Source organism: Rhipicephalus microplus, chromosome 4 (assembly GCF_043290135.1).
Source record: "Rhipicephalus microplus isolate Deutch F79 chromosome 4, USDA_Rmic, whole genome shotgun sequence".
NCBI classification, from domain to species: Eukaryota; Metazoa; Arthropoda; class Arachnida; order Ixodida; family Ixodidae; genus Rhipicephalus; species Rhipicephalus microplus.
Window position 1 is genome coordinate 144,211,623 of NC_134703.1, and position 22,857 is coordinate 144,234,479.

The 22,857-nt window shown below is 45.5% G+C and overlaps 2 protein-coding genes across 6 annotated transcripts in view; one reads left to right on the forward strand and one right to left on the reverse strand.

Annotated features, from left to right (window-relative positions):
* Nucleotides 1-20,828, reverse strand: part of LOC142814639 (disintegrin and metalloproteinase domain-containing protein 10-like) — a 260,313-nt gene extending 239,485 nt beyond the window's left edge. The window contains exon 1 of the mRNA XM_075893710.1: nucleotides 20,710-20,828. Coding sequence (XP_075749825.1) covers nucleotides 20,710-20,827 — 118 coding nt within the window. The 5' untranslated portion in view covers nucleotide 20,828. The remainder of the gene's footprint in view (nucleotides 1-20,709) is intronic.
* LOC142814638 (uncharacterized) overlaps nucleotides 1-22,857 on the forward strand; it is a 199,052-nt gene that overhangs the window by 149,162 nt on the left and 27,033 nt on the right. For 3 of the 5 annotated variants that reach the window (XM_075893705.1, XM_075893708.1, XM_075893706.1), the window contains exons 8-11: nucleotides 525-572; nucleotides 3,118-3,340; nucleotides 9,281-9,724; nucleotides 17,363-17,629. In XM_075893705.1, the coding sequence (XP_075749820.1) occupies nucleotides 525-572; nucleotides 3,118-3,340; nucleotides 9,281-9,724; nucleotides 17,363-17,629 (982 nt within the window). The remainder of the gene's footprint in view (nucleotides 1-524; nucleotides 573-3,117; nucleotides 3,341-9,280; nucleotides 9,725-17,362; nucleotides 17,630-22,857) is intronic. The other 2 variants (XM_075893707.1, XM_075893709.1) reach the window with 2 other exon arrangements.

The window sequence follows — 22,857 nt, forward strand, 5'->3', positions numbered from 1 at the left end:
ACAATTCCAGTTCCTCGTTTGGGATTGGGACCTTGTAATATTGCACAGCAGTCTCACATTGGCTAGACCATAAACCGCCACTATTTAAATCCTTTTTATGCATTCCAGTAGTTTAGTATGGTGTCTTTATGTTGGAAAAATTTAATAGAATTTATGTGGAATCTGAATATACTCTGTAAAATTCTATGGAAGGAATTCATGCAAACTTATAGCAATGTCATAAAGAACTGTTTAATAGCTCTATTGTGGCAGAGCAGATATGAAGTGCTGTGCACAGGACAAGTAGTTCAATAAGAGGACCTCCATTCACTCGGTAGAAAATGAGGACGGAAAGGTTTTACCGATCCCCATCTTCTCAAGTGTAAAGATCACATCATTTTTGTGTGTGTGTGTTGATCTGCTTGTTTGTGTGTGTGTGTGTGTGTGTGTGTGTGTGTGTGTGTGTGAGAGAAAGAGACTGCCACTGCAATAAAGGGCAGGAGTGCATTCGTGACTGTCTTCGTTTTGTGTGTCCCTCTTTGCAGGGAAGACCAATTGAAAACCGGGCGGCCAATCACAGTCTGATGTCAAAGGCATGTGGCGTCTTCTTATTTGCAACCTCCTGTTCATTTTCTGTCTCTTCTTTGTCGCTCTGATGAAGTAGGCAAATAATGAAAGCCTTTTTCGGAATGTGCGAGAAATGGGCGTACTTGCAAAATAGGTGACAATGTGTTTCCTTTGTTCTCCTTGCAGACGTGCAAGGCCAAACATTCGTTACCTGGACACTATGACACATAACAAAAAAAGACGAGCTTAATAAAACGAAAGCCTCTTATGATGTGCTGATATGGTAAAATTTCATCCAGACTTAGCATATCGTGTTGCACATTAGAACACTGTTATGTTCATTATGGAACCACAGAGAAAATGAATGCATGACTCGCTGAAATATTAATGATGATAATGATTACCCAAGACAGAGCTGAAACGTGACTAAGTAATGACCTGGCACTTGTGTTGAACGCAGTAGTATCAATTGTACTTTATTTGTTAGTAAGGTTTGGCTACGAAATTCGTGTAACCTTTTTTTTTTTTCACAATAGATTAACAGATGTGTCGCCTGCATATTAGCGTTGTACACAAAAAGCTAGTTAATTTGGTTTTTTTTGGACAGGGAAAAAATGTTCTTATAACCTGAATGCTGAAATATTGAAAGCACAAAAAAAAACTAAGTAATTGCCTCCTGCATCAAAACAGCTGCATTTGCCTGATGAATATGAAAGCCACAGCTTTGGTCATCCTGCCACTTCGTTCTTAATGTGACCATTGAATTTGATTCCAGGCCATCTTGGGGAGCAGTCGTGTTTAACGTTCTGATGGTTGTGCAGTGAGGGTGGTATTCTGTTCTGAGGCAGATGACTTTCAGTGCACTCTCACATTAGCGATACAGTTAAACCTGCTTATAAGCAACCTCAACATAACGAATTCCTCGATATAACAAATTTCTTTAATTCACCGTTGTTACTCCATAGAAGCACATGTATTTGCGACCTCTATGTAGCACAGTAATGGCGAGAGACAACCTTGATATAACAAATTTTAGCCACGAACAATATAGAAATTTCGCCCCAGACTTTGTCATTCTGGCACGAGCATGCATCTTCCCGCGTTTGCCCTGCCGACGACGAAGCGGAGGCGACGCATACGGTGCACTCGTGCTTTTGCGGACTCCCAGGCAAGAGCGAGCGCACATTAGTGCACACGGGTGTGCGTGAGTCAGGCAGGCGGACCTGCGCCCCACGAGCTAGCGTTGCTGCCATTCTTTTCATCGTGAGCGCGTGCGCCGAGGTGTTCTCTTTCTCTTTCCGAACGAAAAACAACAAAAAACGAAAATTACTTTTGCATTAGCAGTGCTACACTGCGTATGAAGGACGCTTTACCGAATAGTTTTCTGCGGTATCATGCCGTTCGCTCTTCATTTTCAACACCATATGCGCAACCATGCTTCCACGACATGTGCATGATGTGGCCCCTAATGATGTTCATCTTTACTTTTTTTTTGTGCGGACAGTCATGTGTTCACTACTGAGGGGATGTCAGATTAGGTGCTGATTGAAACTCTCCGACATCGCGATGAATATGTCGGAACTTCGTAGGTCCACACGTCAAGCGTTTGTCTTGCGCTGCACTGGGAGTCCATTAGACCAAAGCCTTAGCAATTAGCTGATTAGCTCTGGCAACAACAAGACGTCGTGTTAAGTACAATTCAATGAGTGTGATAGCAACAAATTGTAATGTTATACAAAGTAAGGTTGGCAGCCAACTCTTTTAGATCCGATACCACAGAACCCAATCAAGATGTTGGGGTAAGCGAATAGAGTTGTTTCAGGAAGAAGTGTTCTTTTCACACAGTCTCTTCGCATTGAAGGTGAACTGATCCTTATCAAGATATCACGCGCGCCAGCAATCGCGACCTCACTAATAAAATAAAAGTTCCTACAGTTTGCCCTCTTAAATAAACTCTCCTACATTCTTACCTAGTGGTGATCTGCTGGTATTTGTGATGATAATTGAGCTGTGGAAGTTGGTCCAACGCCTCTACGGTGCTCAATGCAACTTGCCCTTTCACAGTGCATCATGGACACAAGAAATGAGTCGTTTCCTCTTGTGAACGTTAAAGCAAAACAGAGGCTACTAAGGGAGGCTTTCATCCTACAGTATACTGTATATACTTGGCTAAGGACATGTGTGAAGATCACTCCCATCAACTTTGCCGACAAGACTTTGCAAAAAATGAAAAAAATAAATTGATTCACGTCAGAAAATGCCATAATTGTCACGTCTTGCATATGGCGCTTTTTGTGGGAGCCACCAGATGGCGATAGGTGTTCTGTGGCTTCGTCACACGGCACTATCTGTGAGCTCTTTATAGGATGACCAAATAAGGTTTTATAAGCGTGAATAGAAAATTGAACAAATATTGCGCACTTTCCTGGAAAGGCTGAACCCAAGCAAAATTGTGGAAAAAAGGTGGAACCCATCTGCTACTGTATGCAGTAGTTGCTCCAACAGTGATAACAATCAAACAATGTATTGTTAACTCTTCAGCACATGTTCATACTAGAAACACTTTTACAGGCTTTTAACGGAGTGCTGGGAAATCCACCAATGCTGCAGGAGCAGCAGCAGCGGCAGCAGTTGCAGGCACAGCAACGTTTGCAGCTGCAGCAACAGCCGGCTCAGCAACTCCATCCTGACAAGCAGGGCTCCCCGCACGACCATAGCTTGCTGGAGGCCATGCAACCTCAAATGAGCGTCTTGCAGGCACAACACTTGGGCATTCTACCACAGTACATGCAAGGTGACTCTCGAGTTTACTAGGGGTTTTCTTCCATTAAGGGGGGGGGGCAATATTACACAAACATTTTACTTTGCAAACATTTGCTTGTGCTCTTTACTTGCCTTTGCCAGTCTCATCACCATAGCAAGGCATCGAATCAAACACCACCAGCCCAGTGTTGTTGGGAACCTATGTGAATACTCGCAAAGCTACATGCTTGCTTGATCGTAGTCCTGCTGGAGAAATTAGAAGTGTTTGACTAGGTTTGCGAATGAGTCGTCGCTGTTGAAATCTTATGCTATCGTGGCGCCCAGCTGGGGCTCTGGCCCTGTTGCCGAGAATGTGTTTTTTCGCTTACTTACAAGTGGTAGTCCACAGTGCATTTTCTGTATGAGTCATTGAGAAATTTATTTGCACGTTTACAAGCGTTTTTGCATCCCCCTATTTGAGTGGTAGAGCGACTTTTATAATGCATTAGAAGGCGTATTATTGACTCTTATTTTTAACATTCTCACGGCTCTCCTTGTTTAAAAGCTATTTTAAGCTTCCAAGAAAAAAAAATGTAAGCGGGAAACAGTATCGCTTAATACAATCAATTGAAATTTGGCCCTGAGATTAGAAATGAACACGTGACTGATCAAATCCAGATGCACAATCACAATACAGCAAAATGAATGGAAAGGGGCCTAAAAGTGACACCCTTATTGAATTCAGTAGTGCGCCACTGCAGTTCAGAGGTCAGTGCCAGCATCTCAATTTGAGAAGCTTTTGCTTCTCGCGTTGAGTAGACTTCTCTTTGTTGATGGCTTTGGTGAATAAGTGAAGCCTAGTTAATCTCTTGGGAATCCTGACCATGTTTGCCACAGCTAATTCTTTGGAAGTCAAAAACTCTAAAAATGATTGTATTCATTCAACATGCAGTTAACTTCCGCTGAAGAACACAGTAATTAAACACATTCTTCAACATTGCAATCAAGTGTTTAGAGTGCTACAGTAAGCACCCTGAAGGTCTAATTTACTCATCATTTGGGTGTTCTCAATTGGTTCTGCTAAAGAGGTGAAAGGCCTAAGGCAGACGCACATGTGGGGCACGTGAATCTGTTAAGTGCCTTCTTGACGACATGGCTAGCACCATAAAAAACAAAATGGCTTTCACTACTTGTTTTAACACAACCTTTGTTGTCAAAGATGCCTCTGTCTTCAAGCACAGCTGAATCAGAAAACAGTCGGGTTTCCTTCACCCAAGAGTTCATGAATTAGGCTTGTAACGCATGCTGCCTTTTGTTTTCAAATGTCTGATGGCCCATAGAGTGCACTTAAATATGATCTCTGCTGGTGAGTTACTGCTGGTAGATGGCTTCGCTATGTTGCTGTATGCTGTTACAATCGAGGGCGCAGTACAATCGAGTAAATACGGTACTCTGGCGGATTTTCTGTGCTGGTATTGTTTAGTGTGTTCGGTAATGGCAGGCGACTTAAGGCATCAACTTTTGAGGTTTCGGTTATCGTGCGATACTGCAATGTGTAATTATAATTGTCCAAGAGAAGAGCCCACCACTGAATTCTTGCTGCAACCATGGGAGGAATGGCTTCTCCTGGGTTAAACAAACCTGTCAGTGGTTTATGGTCAGTCACTTAATCAACCTGATTGCCATATAATTGTCCTTAAATTGCATCTCGCCGAATCCCAGGGCCAATGCTTCCTTTTCTAGCTGGGAGTAGTTTTGTTTCGCTTTGGACAAAGTTCTGGAGCAAAAATTATTCGGATAGTCTGTGCCATTGGTGCGATGGGAAAGTATTGCTCCCACTCCTAGAGATAAAGCGTCGCAATCCAATTTCAAAGGTTTGTAAGGGTCAAAGGGTGTCAAAAAGTTTGACCTTTGTATAGCCTGCTTAACCTTTCGAACTGCTTCCTTATGTAACTGCCGCCATTTCCACATAGCTCCTTTAATTAGCAGATTGTGTAATGGCGCTAGGACTGTGGAAAGGCTCGGTAAAAATTTGGTGTAATAGTTGATTAAGCCCAAGAAGGATTTCAGTTCGCTCGCTAACTTCGGGACCGGTGCTTGAAAAACTGCTTCAATGTTGTCGCCCTTCGATCTGAGCCCACTAGCATCCACTCGATGTCCAAGGAAGGTGACTTCTTTTTTTCAGAATTTGCATTTCTTGTTGTTTAGCCGGAGACAATAGTCCGGTAAGCGCAGCAAGACTTGCTTTAACAATGAAGTGTCATTGCGCTTCTCAGCCACTATGATGTCATCCAGTTAGGCTTGTAAATCCAGATCTTTTAATGAGGAATGCATATGCCTCTGGAAGATGGCCGGAGCTGAGCTAATCCCAAAAGGAAGCCTATTGAAGCAGAATGGACCATTGTGAGTGTTTATGACTGTCAGCTTCTTGGCCTCATCGTCCACGGGCAGCTGGTTATACGCTTGAGTCAAATCCAGTGTACTAAATACTTCACCAACAATCAGTCGTGCGAAGATGTCATCCACACGGGGCAGTGAGTACTGTTCAGTCACTGTGGCCGTGTTCGCTGTCAGGTGAAAATCTCCACACATTCGAATGAACCCAACAGTCTTAACAACTGGAACCATTGGAGTGGCCCATTCTGCAGCCATAACAGGTGATATCACACCGTCGGCAACCAATCCATCCAAAGCGTCAGACACCTTGGTTGTCAAAGCATATGGCACTGTACTTGCTTTGAAAAAGCGGGGCATGGCATTTTCCTTCAAGATGAGGTTTATCACAGGTGAACCTTTATAAAGTCCTAAACCTAGCGCAAACACATCTTCGAACTGCTTGAGCAAAGTGTCAAGTTCCTGGCTCGTGCGGTTTTCATTGCGCGTGTTGAGATTCGCGATGACATTTGGCCTCAACATGGCCACTCCACAATTGTTAAACGCCTTGATGGTATTACTTCTCCATAACACTGGTCCAAGTTTATCGACAATAACCAGGGTGCCCTGTACTTCGTGCCCCTCACAGGTCGCTTTCATCTGCACCTTTCCAACCACTGGAAGTTCTTCCAAAAAACATGACAATTTGAGAGTGGTACTGCTTGGAGGTGGCCATCTGCTTTGATTCTGCTTAAACAGGCTCATTGAAATAATGCTAACAGGTTAGCCCGTATCGATCAACATGGTAAGTGGCACACCATCCCAAGTGATTTCCTTGAAAATTGGCTCAACCATGCGACCAGTACTCGTTTTATGAGCCACTATAGGATAGAGCTTCTTCTCATCTTACGAGCTATCGTCAGCTGCTGCCCACAGGACGTAAATGCCACAGGGCTTTCGCTAGGTTTGTTCTCGGCACATTCAAGCGACGTGTTCTCGTTTACCGCATCGGCGGCAGACCATACGGATGTGATAGCACTGCTCGTTCAAGTTAGCTTCACTGCCACACCTATGGCAAGGTGTCATGCCTTGGGCCTTCGATTGCCCTTTTCGTGGCCTATTCTGACGCACGAATTGGATGCTACTCTGATCCGTATATTGCATGCTTTTAGCATTCGCGGTCGCGGTCTGAGCTGCAATAATGAAATCCTCTGCTTCCGCTAGCATCAGGTTACTGGAAGTTAGCAAATGTCGTCTCACATCGTCATCTAAAACTCCACACACGATTCGGTCTCGTAGCATGCGGTCAAGCGACGATACGAAATTTCATTTTTCTGCCAGCCACCTTATTTCAGCAATAAATTCAGTTGTGATCGATTAAAGAAAACATAACTTTCCGCTACTTCGTTGACTTTCTGGGCGTAGTACTCCTCGAGGTGATTAACGGCATTGTCGTAGTTGAGTGCATTGATTTGCTTTAGATGGCAACGTCCCTGGACCACTTGAATCGCGCTGTCCAGTAGCGAGGCCACTAACACTGCTCGTTGCTTCATCATGTTCGTGATGTCTTGCGCTTTGAAGTAGGCGTCAAAGAGAACTCGGAACGTTGACCACGTTCGCTCATACACTGGTGGCCGTCCCACGCTAAGGCTCTTCAGGTCCAGGACTGGATGAAGTCCTCGTTGTCCTCGTTGCCACTGTTACAACACACACACTCACTCAACAAAACATAGGTGGCACGCCGTTTATTCCAGGTCATGCAGAGCTTTGACGAACCCGAGCTTCCACACAGCTCGAGCATTGCGAGACCGGCAAGCCGCGCTTCTTGCTGGTGATGATGACGTTAGTCTCCGATGCCACAAAATGGAAGGCCGTTAGAGGCGCTTCGTGATAGCTTTGGTCCTGCCATGAAAACAGCAGTGTAATAGTCATACTGCAGATGAGCGCTTTGCACAAAAACTGCGATCTAATAATGTGCTACATAGCTATAAAAATTTAAATGCCATTGAATAACAAGAAGACCAATTTTTTACCGAGCACTGCGATCGATGGTAGATAACGCAGTGCCAGGTGGCACTGACAGGCAGCTTGGCACGCGCTCTCGTGGTCTACTGTATTTTAGCGTGAAAGAAGTGCAAGAAGTCCCGCCAGCAATTGGATTCCTTCTGAAGAGGTCATCAAACTTGGCAACTACATGCAGTTGGGAAACTTTGTAGCTTCCAGCCATTATATAAATCGCTGGAAACAGCGGTCCACTGATCAACTGCGCCGCACTACAAACGAGAACCAGAAGACGGTCTTGGAACTTTTGGAGGCAGCAAGTGCCTTTCGGTCTTCGGCGAACACGCTGTAACGACGCAACAGCTACACCTTTATAACATGCCCAACATGGATCAGACGATGCGAATAGACAACCTTGCCATCAGGATGAACAACGTGGTCAGCAGAAGCACTGTATCGATTGCAAACACTGGATGGGCCCGGCGACACTTCACGATTTGCCTAGTTGCTGATTGAATTTTTCCAACATCTTTGAATTTTGGAACCGTTCCAGGGATAGCCCCCCCCCCCTCAACACTTTCCCGGCAATTTTGACTTCGTTGGAAGGGAGGGAGAGCACTTGCTAGGAATTTTACGGTATGTTCAGAAAATATCAAGGACTAATGGCCTATCTCTACGACCTATCTCTTCCTATGTCCTCACAGTGAAGCGATCATCGCAATGGCGAAAACAGTGAACCCATGTCTTGTCCAGCACTTTCTCTTCTTGTTTTATGTTCTTTGCCCATTTTTCCTGACGAGGAGCGTTCGCTGACGCACGAAACAGAAAAACTTCTTCAGCAAATGTTTTTTACCCATCTTTGCATAGTAGTATCGTGAAAACCAAAACAAAATTGCTTCTGCTGCATCGATTGTACTGCTCCTATGCTGACAGCATGCTACCAGGCATTCTAGACTTCATAAATTTGGAATAAAAATTTTTCTATGCATATTTTTCCAACATGTTTCTTTATATCCGACTTGGTGGTGAGCTTTATTTTGCGATATCGAGGTCGTATAAGCATTAAGCCTATTGGCAACATCAAGGGGAATCTGTATTTGTTCATTAAATCAGGAAGTTCGTAAGTTTGGTTTTCATAGAATCGAGTTTCAACTGTATGCATGCAGTAAAAGTTTGTCGATTTGAGCTTTCAGGAAGGTGCTTGCTGATTTCTAAACGAATCGCAAGTGTCCAAGTTCAAATTATTGAAGAAGGTAAATAGGCGATTAATTAGCTTTTACTGTATTTTGTCGCACCCATATGGGCCACTCGATTTCCGTGTCATATTTTCACATTTGTTCGGAACATTGTGATGCCCATTAGGCTTACTGTGCCAATATTGCTTTTCCTTACTGTTTCACTTGCAACCTAGTAAAAAGCTCTCAAGAGTTGTGTTGCTCTTTTGATGCCTAAAAAAATAGGATGTCTGTTCTGCCTGCAGGAGGTCATTAGCAGCATTAAATTCAGGACTGCTTTATGTTCCTGCTCCATAACCTCTTTGAGGAAACTAGCAATTAGGGACAGTGTTATTTTCTTTTATGTACTCCTGAGCTGAATTAACCTGTTCCCTTATCTGCAGGGCCCACACCAGCAATGTTCCAACCTAAATCTTCCGGAGGTCTTGACGGTGCTTTCTTGTTCAAGGAAGGGCACCTTATCCGGAATGGCGCCTTCCCTGCACAGGTTACATCAGACCAACAGAGCGTGGTGGGTGGCTGTGTGTCAGGAAAAGGCCAGCCAGCTCACAATGGCATGCCCAAGCCAACTCAGCAGCCCCCTTCAAACCAGCAACCACAACAGCAGCAATGGCATCGACAACTTGCCCGAGCTGGTAATATGTGTAGCATTTATGCTGCATCGTCTGGTTCTGCTGATGCCAGTGTTGGATCGGAGACCCTGCAAACGGAGCCAGGAAAGAAAAAGACTGTTGGGGACTTGGTGAAAGAAGTGGAGGCGCAGAGTACTGAAGGCCCCGATGAAAGTGGCAGGAAAATGAGCGATAATCTAGATGACTATGTTGTGGGTGAGTTGAATGCTAATGAGGGCTTTAAGTGGGGGGATGTAGTTGCCTTGGAGACCGATAAACTTTGTTGATGGTAAAGATTTATACAGTCTTTCATTTATACCCCTTTATACGAGACTGTGGAAATGACAAATTGGTATAGGAGACATCAATGCATCTAAATTCGAGTAGGGTGAATAAGAAAATGCTTATGTGATGTCTCCCTTTTCAGAGACGTCTCATATTGGAGATGAGAATTGCTCCCAGGTGTGTGCCTCCTACAAAGGGGTTCAACCGTATACAGTCAAGGCCATATATAATGACACTAATCACCAGCTCTGTGGTTCATGCTACTTTCACTGAAAATGACAAACTTTTGGGTGTGAATTGTATCTGAATATTGAAATGTGAGTACAAACCGAGTAGAACATTTGTCGAATATTTCTCAAATATTTCTCCAATAATTTTCTAATACGTCGAAGTTAAATTACTGGGAAATAAATTGGAGGAAATTTGTGAGCATATTCTTAAGATATAGCTCTTTGAAAGTGTTTCTTTTTTCTAGGTTGATGAAGCGCTTGCAGGGTAATATTTCATTGTCTTATCAAGAGTGTGGCAATACAGAGGCTGAATTATGTTAGTACATGGTTTAATGCAACCAATGAGTTATATGTGAAAGGCAAAGATGTGTTATATGTGTTATATGTGAAAGGCAAAGAAAAAAAAGGCAACGCCTTTTTTTCAAGGTTACAAGGAAAAAAGCTCATGTTTCGCGTCCGAGACGCATTCTGAATAAGGGTTTGCTTTGTTCTGTGGGGTCACGCCCCATTCCCCTTGGTGTGCGGAATTCCGTTAAGGCATGATCTCAATGAGCAGCGCACCTGTAGACTGTTTCAGTTACCAGCTGTGTCCTGATTGGGCCAGGATTGAAAAAAAAATCCGCGTACTTTAAGTTGATGCGGTGATCGTTCACCTGTGCTCAGTTCGGTTCACTTCTGCTCAGTAGATCGTTCACCGATGTTTTTATAGCTTAATGGCAGCGTTTGGAAAAAAAGAAATGATGGCAGTAACATTGCTCAAGAGAAGTGGGGTAGGTGTCCGATTCCATGAACAGCCTAACGAAGAACTCGTGCACATGACTGCCGAGGAACGCATGCGCGTATTCTCGTTCATGTGGTCGCTGTGGTTCGCACTTATCGAAGCGGCGGTTGATGCTTGCGTGTTCAGGTTGAAAACAATGAGTGGCTGTACCTGACTAAAACAGTTATAATTACACCATAATGGGGAAGTAATAAATGTGAGCCCAGCAAATTGTAATGCTATACGAAGTGAGGCTGTCAGCTGTTATGGATCCAATCTCGCGCAACTGTTAAAAGAAAAACAAGTCCCAGTTTCTCCGCAGGGGCGAATCAATGAATCCCATTGAATATAACGCTGAGAACTGCTAGCAGATCGAAACGTGCAGCGCGCTTCTCACGCACAAATGACGCACGAAAACAACACACACAGGACGAGAGCTAACTAACAACGTTTACATCTCGACGCTGACCGCGCTACTTAAAAAAAAAAAAAAACGATGCACGAAACGTAATCACAGGTACAAATATAAGTACGAACTAACGAGCATCCCAGTTGTCACTTTGCTGTGTGAGAAGCACGCTCTTTTCGCAAACGGGGCCTGCCCAGCGAGCGGAGTTGACCATTGGAGCCCAGGCAACTAACACAATCATTCCGGTGAAAGGGGAATGCACACGATTCTCCCTACCGGAGGATAAGCACCGGAAGACAAGCGCTAGCGCACAAGCACCTAACCTCTCGCACCCATGCTTAAGACAAAGTACATATAGGAGATAAGCGCGCGTTGGCTCATTGCGACGAGCTGGGTGCCGAGCGCGGGCTGCTTTTTTACTTTTTTTAGTTTTCCTTTATATAAATACGTATACATATACCGCGCATGTCAGCAGCGTTGGCAAGGGTAAAAAACAGCCGAGACTGTTCATGAAATTGCTATCGCAATAAAACTCGCTCGAAAAATGTAGAGGAGATCCACTTTTTTCGCAGTCTCTTAATTGCGATCTGAGTGGAGCGCTTCAAAGAGTATACGCGAGCGGCCTGCGGTTTATCACTGCCGAGATAGCGTGCGCACCCCGGTGATCACAGCCACGCCCTTATCAGCAAAGTGCAGTGGTTGCTCGAGCGGCACCCTCTTCGTCTTTTCGTTCTTTTTGCAAGACGTGCGGAGCTCTTCCTCAGTTCTTCCTCTCTAGGCCCCCGGTGGGGAGGTTGGGAAGGGGGCTGGTGTTATACGCGCGCCTTCGGAGTGACAACAGAGATGGGCCGCATCGTTCGATCTCTATTCAGCCGTACGTGTTGGTCTCCCCCACTCCTCACCTCCGCTCATGTTTTTGCCCGCGAATAGAAAGTACGAAGCCCGGGGAAAGACATGAAATCCGAGTGATAGCGAATCCATCCTTGCGCATAAAAATCTGAGCATTGATGCAAAAGTATGTTTGAATAACAATTTGGAACTAATACGAGACGTAACATCGACGGCAAAAACCCATTGACAGTGTCCATATAGTTTCTATCGCGATAATAACAAGGCAATCGCGCGGACCAGTTGTCGGGTGTGCGCCATCGGTTCGCCGGGGTAGGTCTCGCCCATGTCGCAAGAGGCGATGAACGGAATGGTGGCTGGAAAGGCTGCACGATGGGCTGAAGATGAGGCTGAGGGGTTGCGTCAACATACGTAGCGGGCATACCCGCTGCAAAGGACAGGTCGTGCGGTAACTTCGGTGTAAGTTAGAGGGGCGGGTGCTGAAGCAACTTGAGGTGGCCTGGTGACCACTTGGGCGTAATTCAGGGGTGCAGGAGACGGAGGTTGTGGTGGTGGTGGATGTGGGGGGGGGGGTGCAGATGCAGGCATGACCTCTGCTATTTCCTGCTCAATCGCTCGACGGATGGGAGGAAGGAAGGTAGTGGCCAATTGTTGAACAGCCGGTGTGTGGGCAAAGGGTAGGAGAGAGGACTGGCAAGCGATTTCCTCACGGATGAAGGACTCGAGGTCTGCCATCAACGCCACTTGGTCACATGTTGCCTGCAGAAAGATTCGGGGTTAATGTACTTAGGCATACGTAGATTTTTAAATCGTCAGAGTTAAGAAGAAAATGGAGGCTGATGCCGAGTGCGGGTGAGAGAGCGCCGGGAGAGGAGGTAATTGCATATACTTTGATGTCACATGGGCGTCGGCAGGATTTTCCCTTGGGGACTGCTAACTCTTGTTGAGTAGCTGTGAATAGGGAGGGGGGGGGGTGCTCACTGTGAGGTAGCCAGTATCTGTATCCGTTCCCGGTATCTGCTGTCATGTCTAATCCTCCAAAAAAAAAATTGACAGATCTCACATACCATGGGAATCCACGTTATTCCAAGCATGCAGACGCAATGGGGCTGTGATGCAATTTTATTCTGGAGTGAAGCATTATGAAATGATGGTAAAGCTATGTATAATTGTTACAGGTACAGACATGTTACACTGTCACCTATGTTTTTTATAGTGAGTTGTTCACAGTTGTGTAACCATGCCAACAGCAACCAACAGCAGAAATAGTCAATTGAATTGTAGGGCATGTGCTTGGGAGGAGGGTACGCTACGTTGACAAACTACAATTGATGCTTAACCACATTTGACATGACGTCTGTATCAAAAGACCTCATAAGTAATATTGTTACTGCCAATTGTGATGAGATGGTTTTATTTACAAGCGGTTCGTTTGTTCGCAGTGGGACATTGCGATCTTACCAAATTCTTCCTCTTCTTCTCTGCCTTTCACATGTCCATTACATTCCACCATAAGCAGACAAAGCCCGTAGAGTGAGTTAGGATGCACAAGGAGGGTGGGAAAGTTTGAGCCGAGCAATGTGAGTGAGCTGCGTTCGGTTCGATCATCGACCATTGGACAAAAGACAAGCTATCACGTGGGTGAGCTGGCTGAGATGCTCGAAAACTAAAAATGGGCCTGAATATCTTGGCAGAAGCTTTTGACACAATTCACTCTTGCGTTGCGGTGTCCAAAGCAGCACCAAGTCACCTTTTTTGAACGATACTGGTTCGTGTGTCGACGTATCGTTCCTTTGAACGACGTTGAGAGGTGAGAGTTCAAAGACAGGCGATTTGACGGGCTTCTTCTACGGGGCACAAGGTGTTCAATACGGAATCTTCATTGTGTAGAATGAAGGGCGAGAATGTATCCAGAGGGCTTAGTGGCAACCTGGCGTAGAACAGATAAAATGGGCTAAAGTTCGTTGTTTCATGTTTCCCCGTGTCATACGCGCATGTTCGGCAGGCTAGCCAATGTGATGACCGTTGCAAGCATACAGAGCAACCAGCCGCTTGATCTTGCATCAGCGATCCGGCAAATAGTACGTGAAGAACTTGGGCTGTGCGCACGAGTGGCACACCACGCATTCATGTTTCGCCGTGTCATACGCGCATGTTCGGCAGGCTAGCCAATGTGACGACTGTTGCAAGCATAGAGAGCAACCAGCCGCTTGATCTTGCATCAGCGATCCGGCAAATAGTACGTGAAGAACTTGGGCTGTACGCACGAGTGGCACACCACCCAAGCACTCATAGCTTCTACCTGCCCCCAGATTTCGAGCGAAAAGTTGCTTTCTTGTCCTGGCTCCAAGGTGCAGAAGAAATTGAGGATTGTGATTGCACACCTCGGTATCAACCACGTCTGTACGATAAAATCCCTGCCTAAGACGCTCGATCACAATGAGGACAGTTGTGTTTTTATGCTCGTGACTCTGCCTGACTGCATCCCGCTGCGGCAAGGACAGCACCGATCTTACTACCAAGATGCAACTTACGACCAATACAATGGATTCTAGAGAGGGGCAGAAAGCCATTATTCGCGTGATAACGAGCTTGCTGCCCAACAGCAGCAGCCCAGGATTCCTTGCGATAAATATAGTATAACGTGTGACCTTCCCGTGTGCTACAACTGTGGTTTCACGGGGCATATTGCTCGGTATCTCTGCCAACAACACGTCCCGTCACGAAGGGCACTAGCCATGTTTTCACCACCAAGACCGGGTACATCATATGACCTGCAGACAACCGACTTGTTTCCAAGGGACTGTTTCTCGCACGAGACAAGACCCATTGATTCGCCAGCATCCGAGTGGAGTTTGACACAGCCATTCAACCATTCTCGTCGCTTGCCTTCTCCTGTGCATCGTTCTTCTCCTTTTCTTTACTACCTTTCACATGTCCGTTACAGTATTTATAAAATTGATAGCCAAGCACTCCAACCAAAATTGACCTTTCACCAACTTTACTCATGCATGGGGTGTTTTCTTGAAGCACTTTGGAGACCTGGCGTCACTACATTGCAAAACACTTAATTGCCTTGTATAATGCTTGAGTTCCATTTCTGCAGGGCTCCGAAATTTATTCTTTGAATTTATGGGTTAACACTTCCGATGTCAGTTTTCTTAATCTTCTAGCATTTCAAAAAACGATGCCTCTTCTCGCTGTTTTTCAGCATATTTCAACTGTCAATCACCTTTGTTGCATACTTTCATACTGCGGCTCGTGGTATACAGGTATGTGCCACACGAGTCGGCAGGAAATAGTTTGATGAAGTACATGATGTGATTTCTTGTAATTTATGTCATCACCAGCGAGAAATATTCATCCCAGCCTCTCATTCTCCCATACTAATTTTGGTCTACTCCTACATAAGAAGACGGTCACGAGAGCACCTAGACGCAGGCTGCTAGATAGGCAGACTGACAGAAATGCTCAAAGTTCCTGCAGTCCTCTAAAAAATACTTCGCATTTATTATATGGACCACAGTATTTGCCACAGTATTTGCCACTTATTTGGGCTAGTTCATATTAAGGGGATGTTTGCATGTTACATTGAACACGCACAAACATACTGGAAAGAGAGACAGGATGTGTAAAATAGCAGTCGGTCTGTCTCTTTCTCTGATGCCCTTCGTGTTCACTGGTTTTATAAAAATTATTGCCTCCACTTGACTGAAGAAATGTGGCGCTCTCCTCTTGTACAGTCAAGCCGCAACGAGAACAGCTACCAGTTATCAATTGGAATATTCTGCCGGTAGCGATATCGATTGTGACAGTGGCGCCTAAGCGAGCGGAAGAAATCCTTGCAAAATTTGGACGCGTGTTGTTAACGTCAGACCTGTATACCCTTGCAATTGTGCCAAACGCTGTTTCTGGCAAGGGCGATCAGGCAAAGCGGTTGTTTGCGGTAAACATATTTAAGGGCGCTGCTTTCATTAGTGGGTGGAAGTGTCTTCACATGTAGAATGTAGCCACATGTATGAAACTAGAAGATGTACAAACTAGCCCCCATTGCCACCCTATTAGCATAGTCACATTTTATAAATGCAATATGGTCAAAGAGGCCATTTTAGAGAAATTCAGGCATTGGTTCTGGCATCGTTGGCTGGGAGCAAAAGATCATCTTTTGTATTAGAAAAAATTCTGAAAGATCCAAATGAAATTGAAAAAAAAAATATCTTCGCTTGAACCCAAGCTGTTATCATGGTAAGCAAATGTTCTACCACACAGCCACACGTCTGCTTAAAAATACAGAGAAAAGAATTTCTTCTGCTTGGAAAGGCAGTGCAAAAAATCATCCATGCTTTACAAACACATGTGTTCTGTATACAGGCTTCACAATACAATATATAATATCGCAGTAATATAGTTTGGTACAAGTATTCATTGCCATCGGGCGTTAGATGTATTATCATTATGACTTTTTGGTTCTAAGCCAGTCACCCATCATAACAGGCAGCCACGTTGCTTGCAGGTATTCGCTTTAAGACTACACTGTGGGTGCATAGCTTTCCTATATATATCTAGTGACACAATTACAATACCTATATTCATTAGGTCCAGGTGGGACTGTGTAAGAAATTAAACCTCTTACTTGTGCAGAATTATCGAACTCGTAGTGAGGGAGGATAACAGAAGCGCCTGATTCTGCCCTGCTTGCTCTGTTTATACCACTTTTCTCGGGCTTTATCCTGTCACTCACTTCTTTTCCCCATCAGTCGTTTTGCCTCAGTCTCCTACATTTTACCTCTTGACTTATCCTTCGAGGACATCGTGCCAAGACTTCCTGCACCTCAATTTTTCTTTTTTCTGTTTATAGACCAAGTGGTGTGCAAACCTGGTGTTCTTTTTTTAACTATCTGCAAGGCTTGTTTGCGTGCTTAAAGACGGAAATACGGGGGAGCAATCGTGTGGACGAGTTGGTGATACAACAGTGCAAAAGAAGGAGAAAAACAAAGCAAAACAGTTCCAGGATGCTTTGTCTTTCTTCTCATCTTTCTTGTCGTTGTGTTCTGTGATGTCACGAAGCTTTAACATAGAAATTCGGTTTGGAAGGGAGCCTGTTGTCAGTGAGAAAAGAGTACTGTCGGCAGTACTGACAACTGGTTGAGTTGGTACTGATTGATGAGTTGCTGCGTGTGTATTGCGCTGGCAGTCACAAACGAATATTATGAGCCTTTTTCTTGTTCACCAGTTCCTGTATTTTTTTGTGAAAGTGTGCTCAGGGCTTGTTTATCATTATGTTTGAGCTTGGGAATCAACCGGTTGCACTTTCATTACAGAGCCACCCGTGTGCCAGCAGACGTTTACTGGCCAGTTCCACATGAAGGAGGCATTCTTCCTGGCGCCTGGTAGGCGTGGGACCAAGGTTTCTACCATCGATCAGTCCCAGGGGCAGCTAGATGGATGGCCTCACCAGCCTTCGGGGGGCCAACTCGCAGCTCCACAAGGCAGCTCCACTACTGCACAGCAGTCTTCCCTGTTGATGAGCTCGTTGGGATTCCAGAGTGGGCTCTCTACAAAGGACGGCAGCCAAGGTGTGCTTTCGAGTGAGCAGCCACAAGCTGTTGGTTCAAGTTCTAACATGTGGTGCTGAAAGATGGCAAATAATGAAGCAACTAGTGAAAAGTTGAGGACCACCTGATGTGCAATAGAAGAAAAGAATACGATGGAAGCAACACTACAAGATCAGAGGATGGCAGAATAGGTCAGGGAATAGAGAGGGGTCGTACAGAGAGAAACGGACCTGGGCTGGCCACAGAATGCATAAAGCAAACAAAGGGAGCTCATTAAGAGCAGTAGAATAGGTGCCAAGGAACTGAAAACGCAGTTATGAAAGCCTGAGAGTTGGATAGACTTGTAAAATTGGGAACCTTGCGGGGATCAAATGGAATTAGCTCGCACAAGATAGGCTAAACTGGCGATCGTTCCAAGAGGTCTTCGTGCTGAACTGTACATAATCAGGCTGCCAATGACAATGTTGCCTTCACTGTGTGTGCATTTGTGGCATTTGCAAAACCTCAGCAGCAATCTGTACCATTTGCCATTGCAAAGCGGTTTTATGCCAACTGCTGCATACTAACCCCACTTTTCATTTTTCTCGCTGTTGCATATCAAATGGATGTGGTTGTAGAACCCGAGAAGGAGGTAGGCGAGAAGTTCTGTCTGTCAAATTCATATGCTTGACCCCTGGGTGCGGGGCAACAGATGCCGGGCACGCTATCCACTGCGCCATAGCCACATACATTGTGTGCTTTGAAAAGTACACCTGTCATGTCTACTGCTGTGCTTTCACAGCATTAAAATGTAGTAATGCATCATGACCGTAACATCTGCGATTAGTTTCTTCAACCCGTCATTTCTATGCATCCGTCCCATTCGGCGCATTTTCATAGGGGTAGTGAACTTTTGTCGACTTCTAACGCACTCCCTGGTGGCGACCTTATCTCAAGCATCGAAGTTGCTCACCCATACTACGCCATATTCAATAGTTTGCTGGCTCTCCGACGTCTGCTGATTTCGCCCTGTTTTAACTTCTCGCTCGCAACTCACTTGGCGAATAATCACGGCTGGCCAAAGGGGTGGCATGACGCATGTTGCGTTTCCCTCTGATCAGAAGCGACAGTGAGGTAAGGTGTTATGCGGGTGAATTTTAGAATGTATGAAGGGGGAAATCAAGGTGCCCGTTTGGAGTCGCCGCCAAACGATCTGCTCAGTCTGGGACAGTGATTTATGGGCTGGTACATATAGAACTTGTCCAAACAAGCCGAATCCCCCTTTTGCGAGAGCAGAGCGACAAGAGCATTGGGAGGCTGCTCTGTGCAGCGCACAACAGGACGACCAACTCCCGATCATACGCTGGGTCATAGGGGTCGCTGGACCAGTGTACGATCACAGTGTACCATCACAGAATAGCTATAGCTGGACCAGTTTACCAATATCTGGACCGGTGTACCATCACAGAATAGCTATAGGGCATGTTTCGTTGCAAACTCACGTAGGTTTGATTTGTGCATGAGTGCAGATATGTGTCATATCTCATTGTAATGAAGAGCGATCGGGGAATGAAATGCTTTAATTTTGAAAATAGTTAAGCCACAGGCATTTGGCGTGCCAAATGCTGCGTCGTCTTATCGCTTGCCTGAGGCCTGTCTTCAGGAATGGCACGAACAAAGAGATAGCCTCAGCTGCATGTCGACCAAGAAAGGTTCTTAAGCCTGAAAACAGGAGCAAGATCTGGACCTTGTAAGCTTCATTGACAAATCCCTTAAGCAAACCTTGTAGACAATTCTTGTTTAGGTAATAGTCTCTGGATTCCTGTGCAGTCGATGCGTGTTGAGAAGTGGTCTTAACTCTTTCGTTACCGCGAAGAATTGGCTATTTTCTGCATGTCTCGGCAATAAGGTTTCTGCGTGCTTTAAAAACAATCCAGCACACAGTGCCGCATATCAATTTATGTGCAATCAAAAGCTCTTTAAAAGAGATATTGGTCCTAAAGTAACAAAAATGATTTGGAATGAATAAAAACGTAAAAGATGTGTAATTTTTGGTTGCCAGCTGGTAAACAGTTCAATAAAAAACACTATATATGTAAACACATTTGAAACAAGTATATTTCAGTATATACGTTTTGAAGATAAATGGCTCAGGAATTCCGTATTAAATAATAGATTGTCTACACAATGTTCAATGTTTGTCTACACAATGCTCCTTTGTTCGTGCCATGCGGTAAAGCATTGCTTGGTTCATCATCAGACATAGGTGCACTCAGCAGATTTATCAATAAATTTTTGTTTTTGTTACAATAGGAGGCCTGCAGTGGTTTCATTGTAAATGGATACCCGCGATGTGAACAATCCTTCAATAAATCAGATGCCCAAAGAACTTCCCTAGTTCATGTATTGTCACCTGTTTCTGCGAGCTACAAAGGTTGATGTTTCAATGTATGCATCCGAGCACATTTATTTGTATTTTTGCAGGTAGTGTTGAAAAAAAGGTTCTTTTCAATCCTAAATGTTTTGTGCCACTCCGTAGTGTGAATCGAGATGTGCTCGATCAGCCGTCTTGAAGCTCTGCTCCCGGCGCTACCACATTGCTCTTCTGTGACGTGTGGACGTCGCACGTCACCATAGTAACTCTTAAGATTGGGCACAAAGGTCAGCAGGTGCACACGTCCAGCAGAGGAGACATTTTCAGGCTGTAAAAAAAAAGCAACGCCTGAGTGGCTGCGAATGTCTGACTGACGTATCATATCGTCGCCCTGAGAGCTTTAAGCTGAGCTGCTGTCATTCTCTAACTCAAAATTTATCATCAGCCAATTTAACTGTGGTCACAAGATAGCTTCGAGAATTCATGTTCGTACGACGATGCAATAGGAGCGACTAGCGTCATGGTATGTGCCCCTGTGTCTGATAAATTGATACAAGCGAAACTAAAGCTGCTGCAAAGTGGTTGAAAAGGTCACCTGCACACTTCACACATGCGGTTGTCCTTCGGAAATAATTTTTTGTAGAGTATACCGTAAAAACCCGCGTATAGTTCGAGGTGTAACTCGGGGATAGCAAACGCGAGAAAAAACATTTTCACGCGAATATTGTTCGAGGAAAACAGAAAAAATGCATTTACTTACACACTTGCATGCGCACGCACGTGCGCGCACGATTAGTCGTCGTCTTCATCTGACACACTGTCTTCCGAATCTCCAATGTTCGAAATGTCCTCCCACAGCACCTCATCCTCTGTGTCATCAAGCGCGTTTGAGATGGAGCACTTCTTGAAGGCACGGCAAACGAGCGCCTCGGGAATGGGGGCTCACGCCTCGGCGATCCACGAGCAGAGCAGAGCTGGCAAGGCCCGTTTCAGCCGTCCGGCAGGGGTCACTTCTGGCTCTCTGGACCTCATCCACTCCATATACAGGCGCCTGATGTGGTCCTTGAACGGTTTATTAAGGCACACATCAAGTGGCTGTAGCTGGGATGTCATCTCGCCCGGGATGACGACGAGCTTGGTGCGGGAGTCGCTCAGCAGTCGCTTCACGGAGTCCGCCAGGTGACACCGAAACGCGTCGAGCACAAGCATCGATGGGAGCCCAAGCAGTGCTCCGGGCCGTCGACACCACACAGACTTGATCCAGTCCAACACCAGTGACTCGTCCATCCATCCCTTGTCCTGGCAGCGGACGACAACATTTTTTGGGAACGTCTCCCCCTTCGGCAGCGTCTTTCGTTTAAACATCACGTAGGGTGGCAGCTTGCGCCCGTCTGCCGTGCAGGACAGCATGACAGTTACCCGCATTTTTTCGTTTCCAGTTGATCGCACGGTAACTTGCCTGGAGCCTTTTTGATGCACTGTTAGAGCCGAGGGCATATCCAGGTACACGGGCGTCTGGTCAGCATTGCCGATCTGGCCCAGCTAAAAGGGGACTCCCTTTCGCAAAGAAATCACATGCTTCTGAAAGGCGACAAGCAGCTCTTCGTAGCTTTCTGGCAGCTTCTGCGAGACCGACGTACGCCGACATAGGGAGAACCCAGCGCGGCGCAGGAAGCGAGACACCCAATGCTTGCTTGCCTTGAAGTCCGCAGGCGGAATGCCTTTGTCTCAAGCGATCTCCCTTGCCTTTGCCTGCAGCAGCTCGATGTGCACAGCGAGTTGTGCAGCTCGTTGCTCCCGAACAAAGTCCGTCAGTTCTCGTTCCACGTCTGGAAATGCTCCATTTTTCGGTCCCCGGAAACTTTTTCTCTTGCCGCAGCATGCAAAAAGGGCTTCCTTCTGCTTCCGCCAACCGCGAATGCTCCGCTAATTCACGCCGAACTGCCGCTCCGCAGCACAGTTGCTGATGATTTCGGCAGCAGAAATAACTTTCCTCTTGAAGGCAGCCAAGTACTGCCTGCGCGGTCCCGACATGGCTTAAAATCACGTAAAATCGTGGCCGTCGTGATGTGCGCCAAGTGATTGCAATGGCCACTGTTGCTCGCCTGATGCACGCCTGTACCTGTAGGTCTCTAGGACTAGCGCCGCTCACGCTACCACGCCACCTAACGTAGAAGTGCGCAGACACCTGATGATGATGATAGCACCAACCAATGCCGAAACCAAAACTGAATTCGGGCCGAAACTTTTTTGGGATCCGCATATAGTACGGGGCTGAAATTTCGCACCCTAAATTTTAGAAAAAAACCCCGGGCTATACGCGCGTTTTTACGGTATATCTGCCCCAACTCGAAGCACCAGTTCTGTGGTGAATAGCTGGCATGTATTTGAAACAACTATTATCGCTCAGCACGGTAATATTGTGAAGCTGACTCTTTTACTTAATATTTGACTTGGAAAGGCTCTTTTGATCACCGAGCTTAGATGTTACTGTAGCATTACCACGAGTGGTGCGCACTTCTCTCGAGTTTTTTAAGCCCAGCGAATTTCTCCAACAACACACGTACAATATTTCACCCAAAGTTCTGCAAAAAAAATTTCTTGTCTTGCGAAAAAGAGCAAATTCAAACTGATTAGGAGAACTAACGACTACAAAGTGCTGGGTGCGCAACAAACAAAGTGGACATACTTAAATCAACAATTTGAAGCGCCGATTACTGGGGAGCAATTTAGATAGGCGTGGTAACGAAAGAGTTAAAGCCAAGATGAATTGGTCACTACAAAAAATGAATTACCAGGTGATTAAATTTTCCGTTCTATGTGGGCTGTATGTGTTCTGTGTGGGAGCTTTATTTTTTGGCCTGTTGTAAGGGCTTGAACTGATTGAAATTCATGTGTTACTGTGATT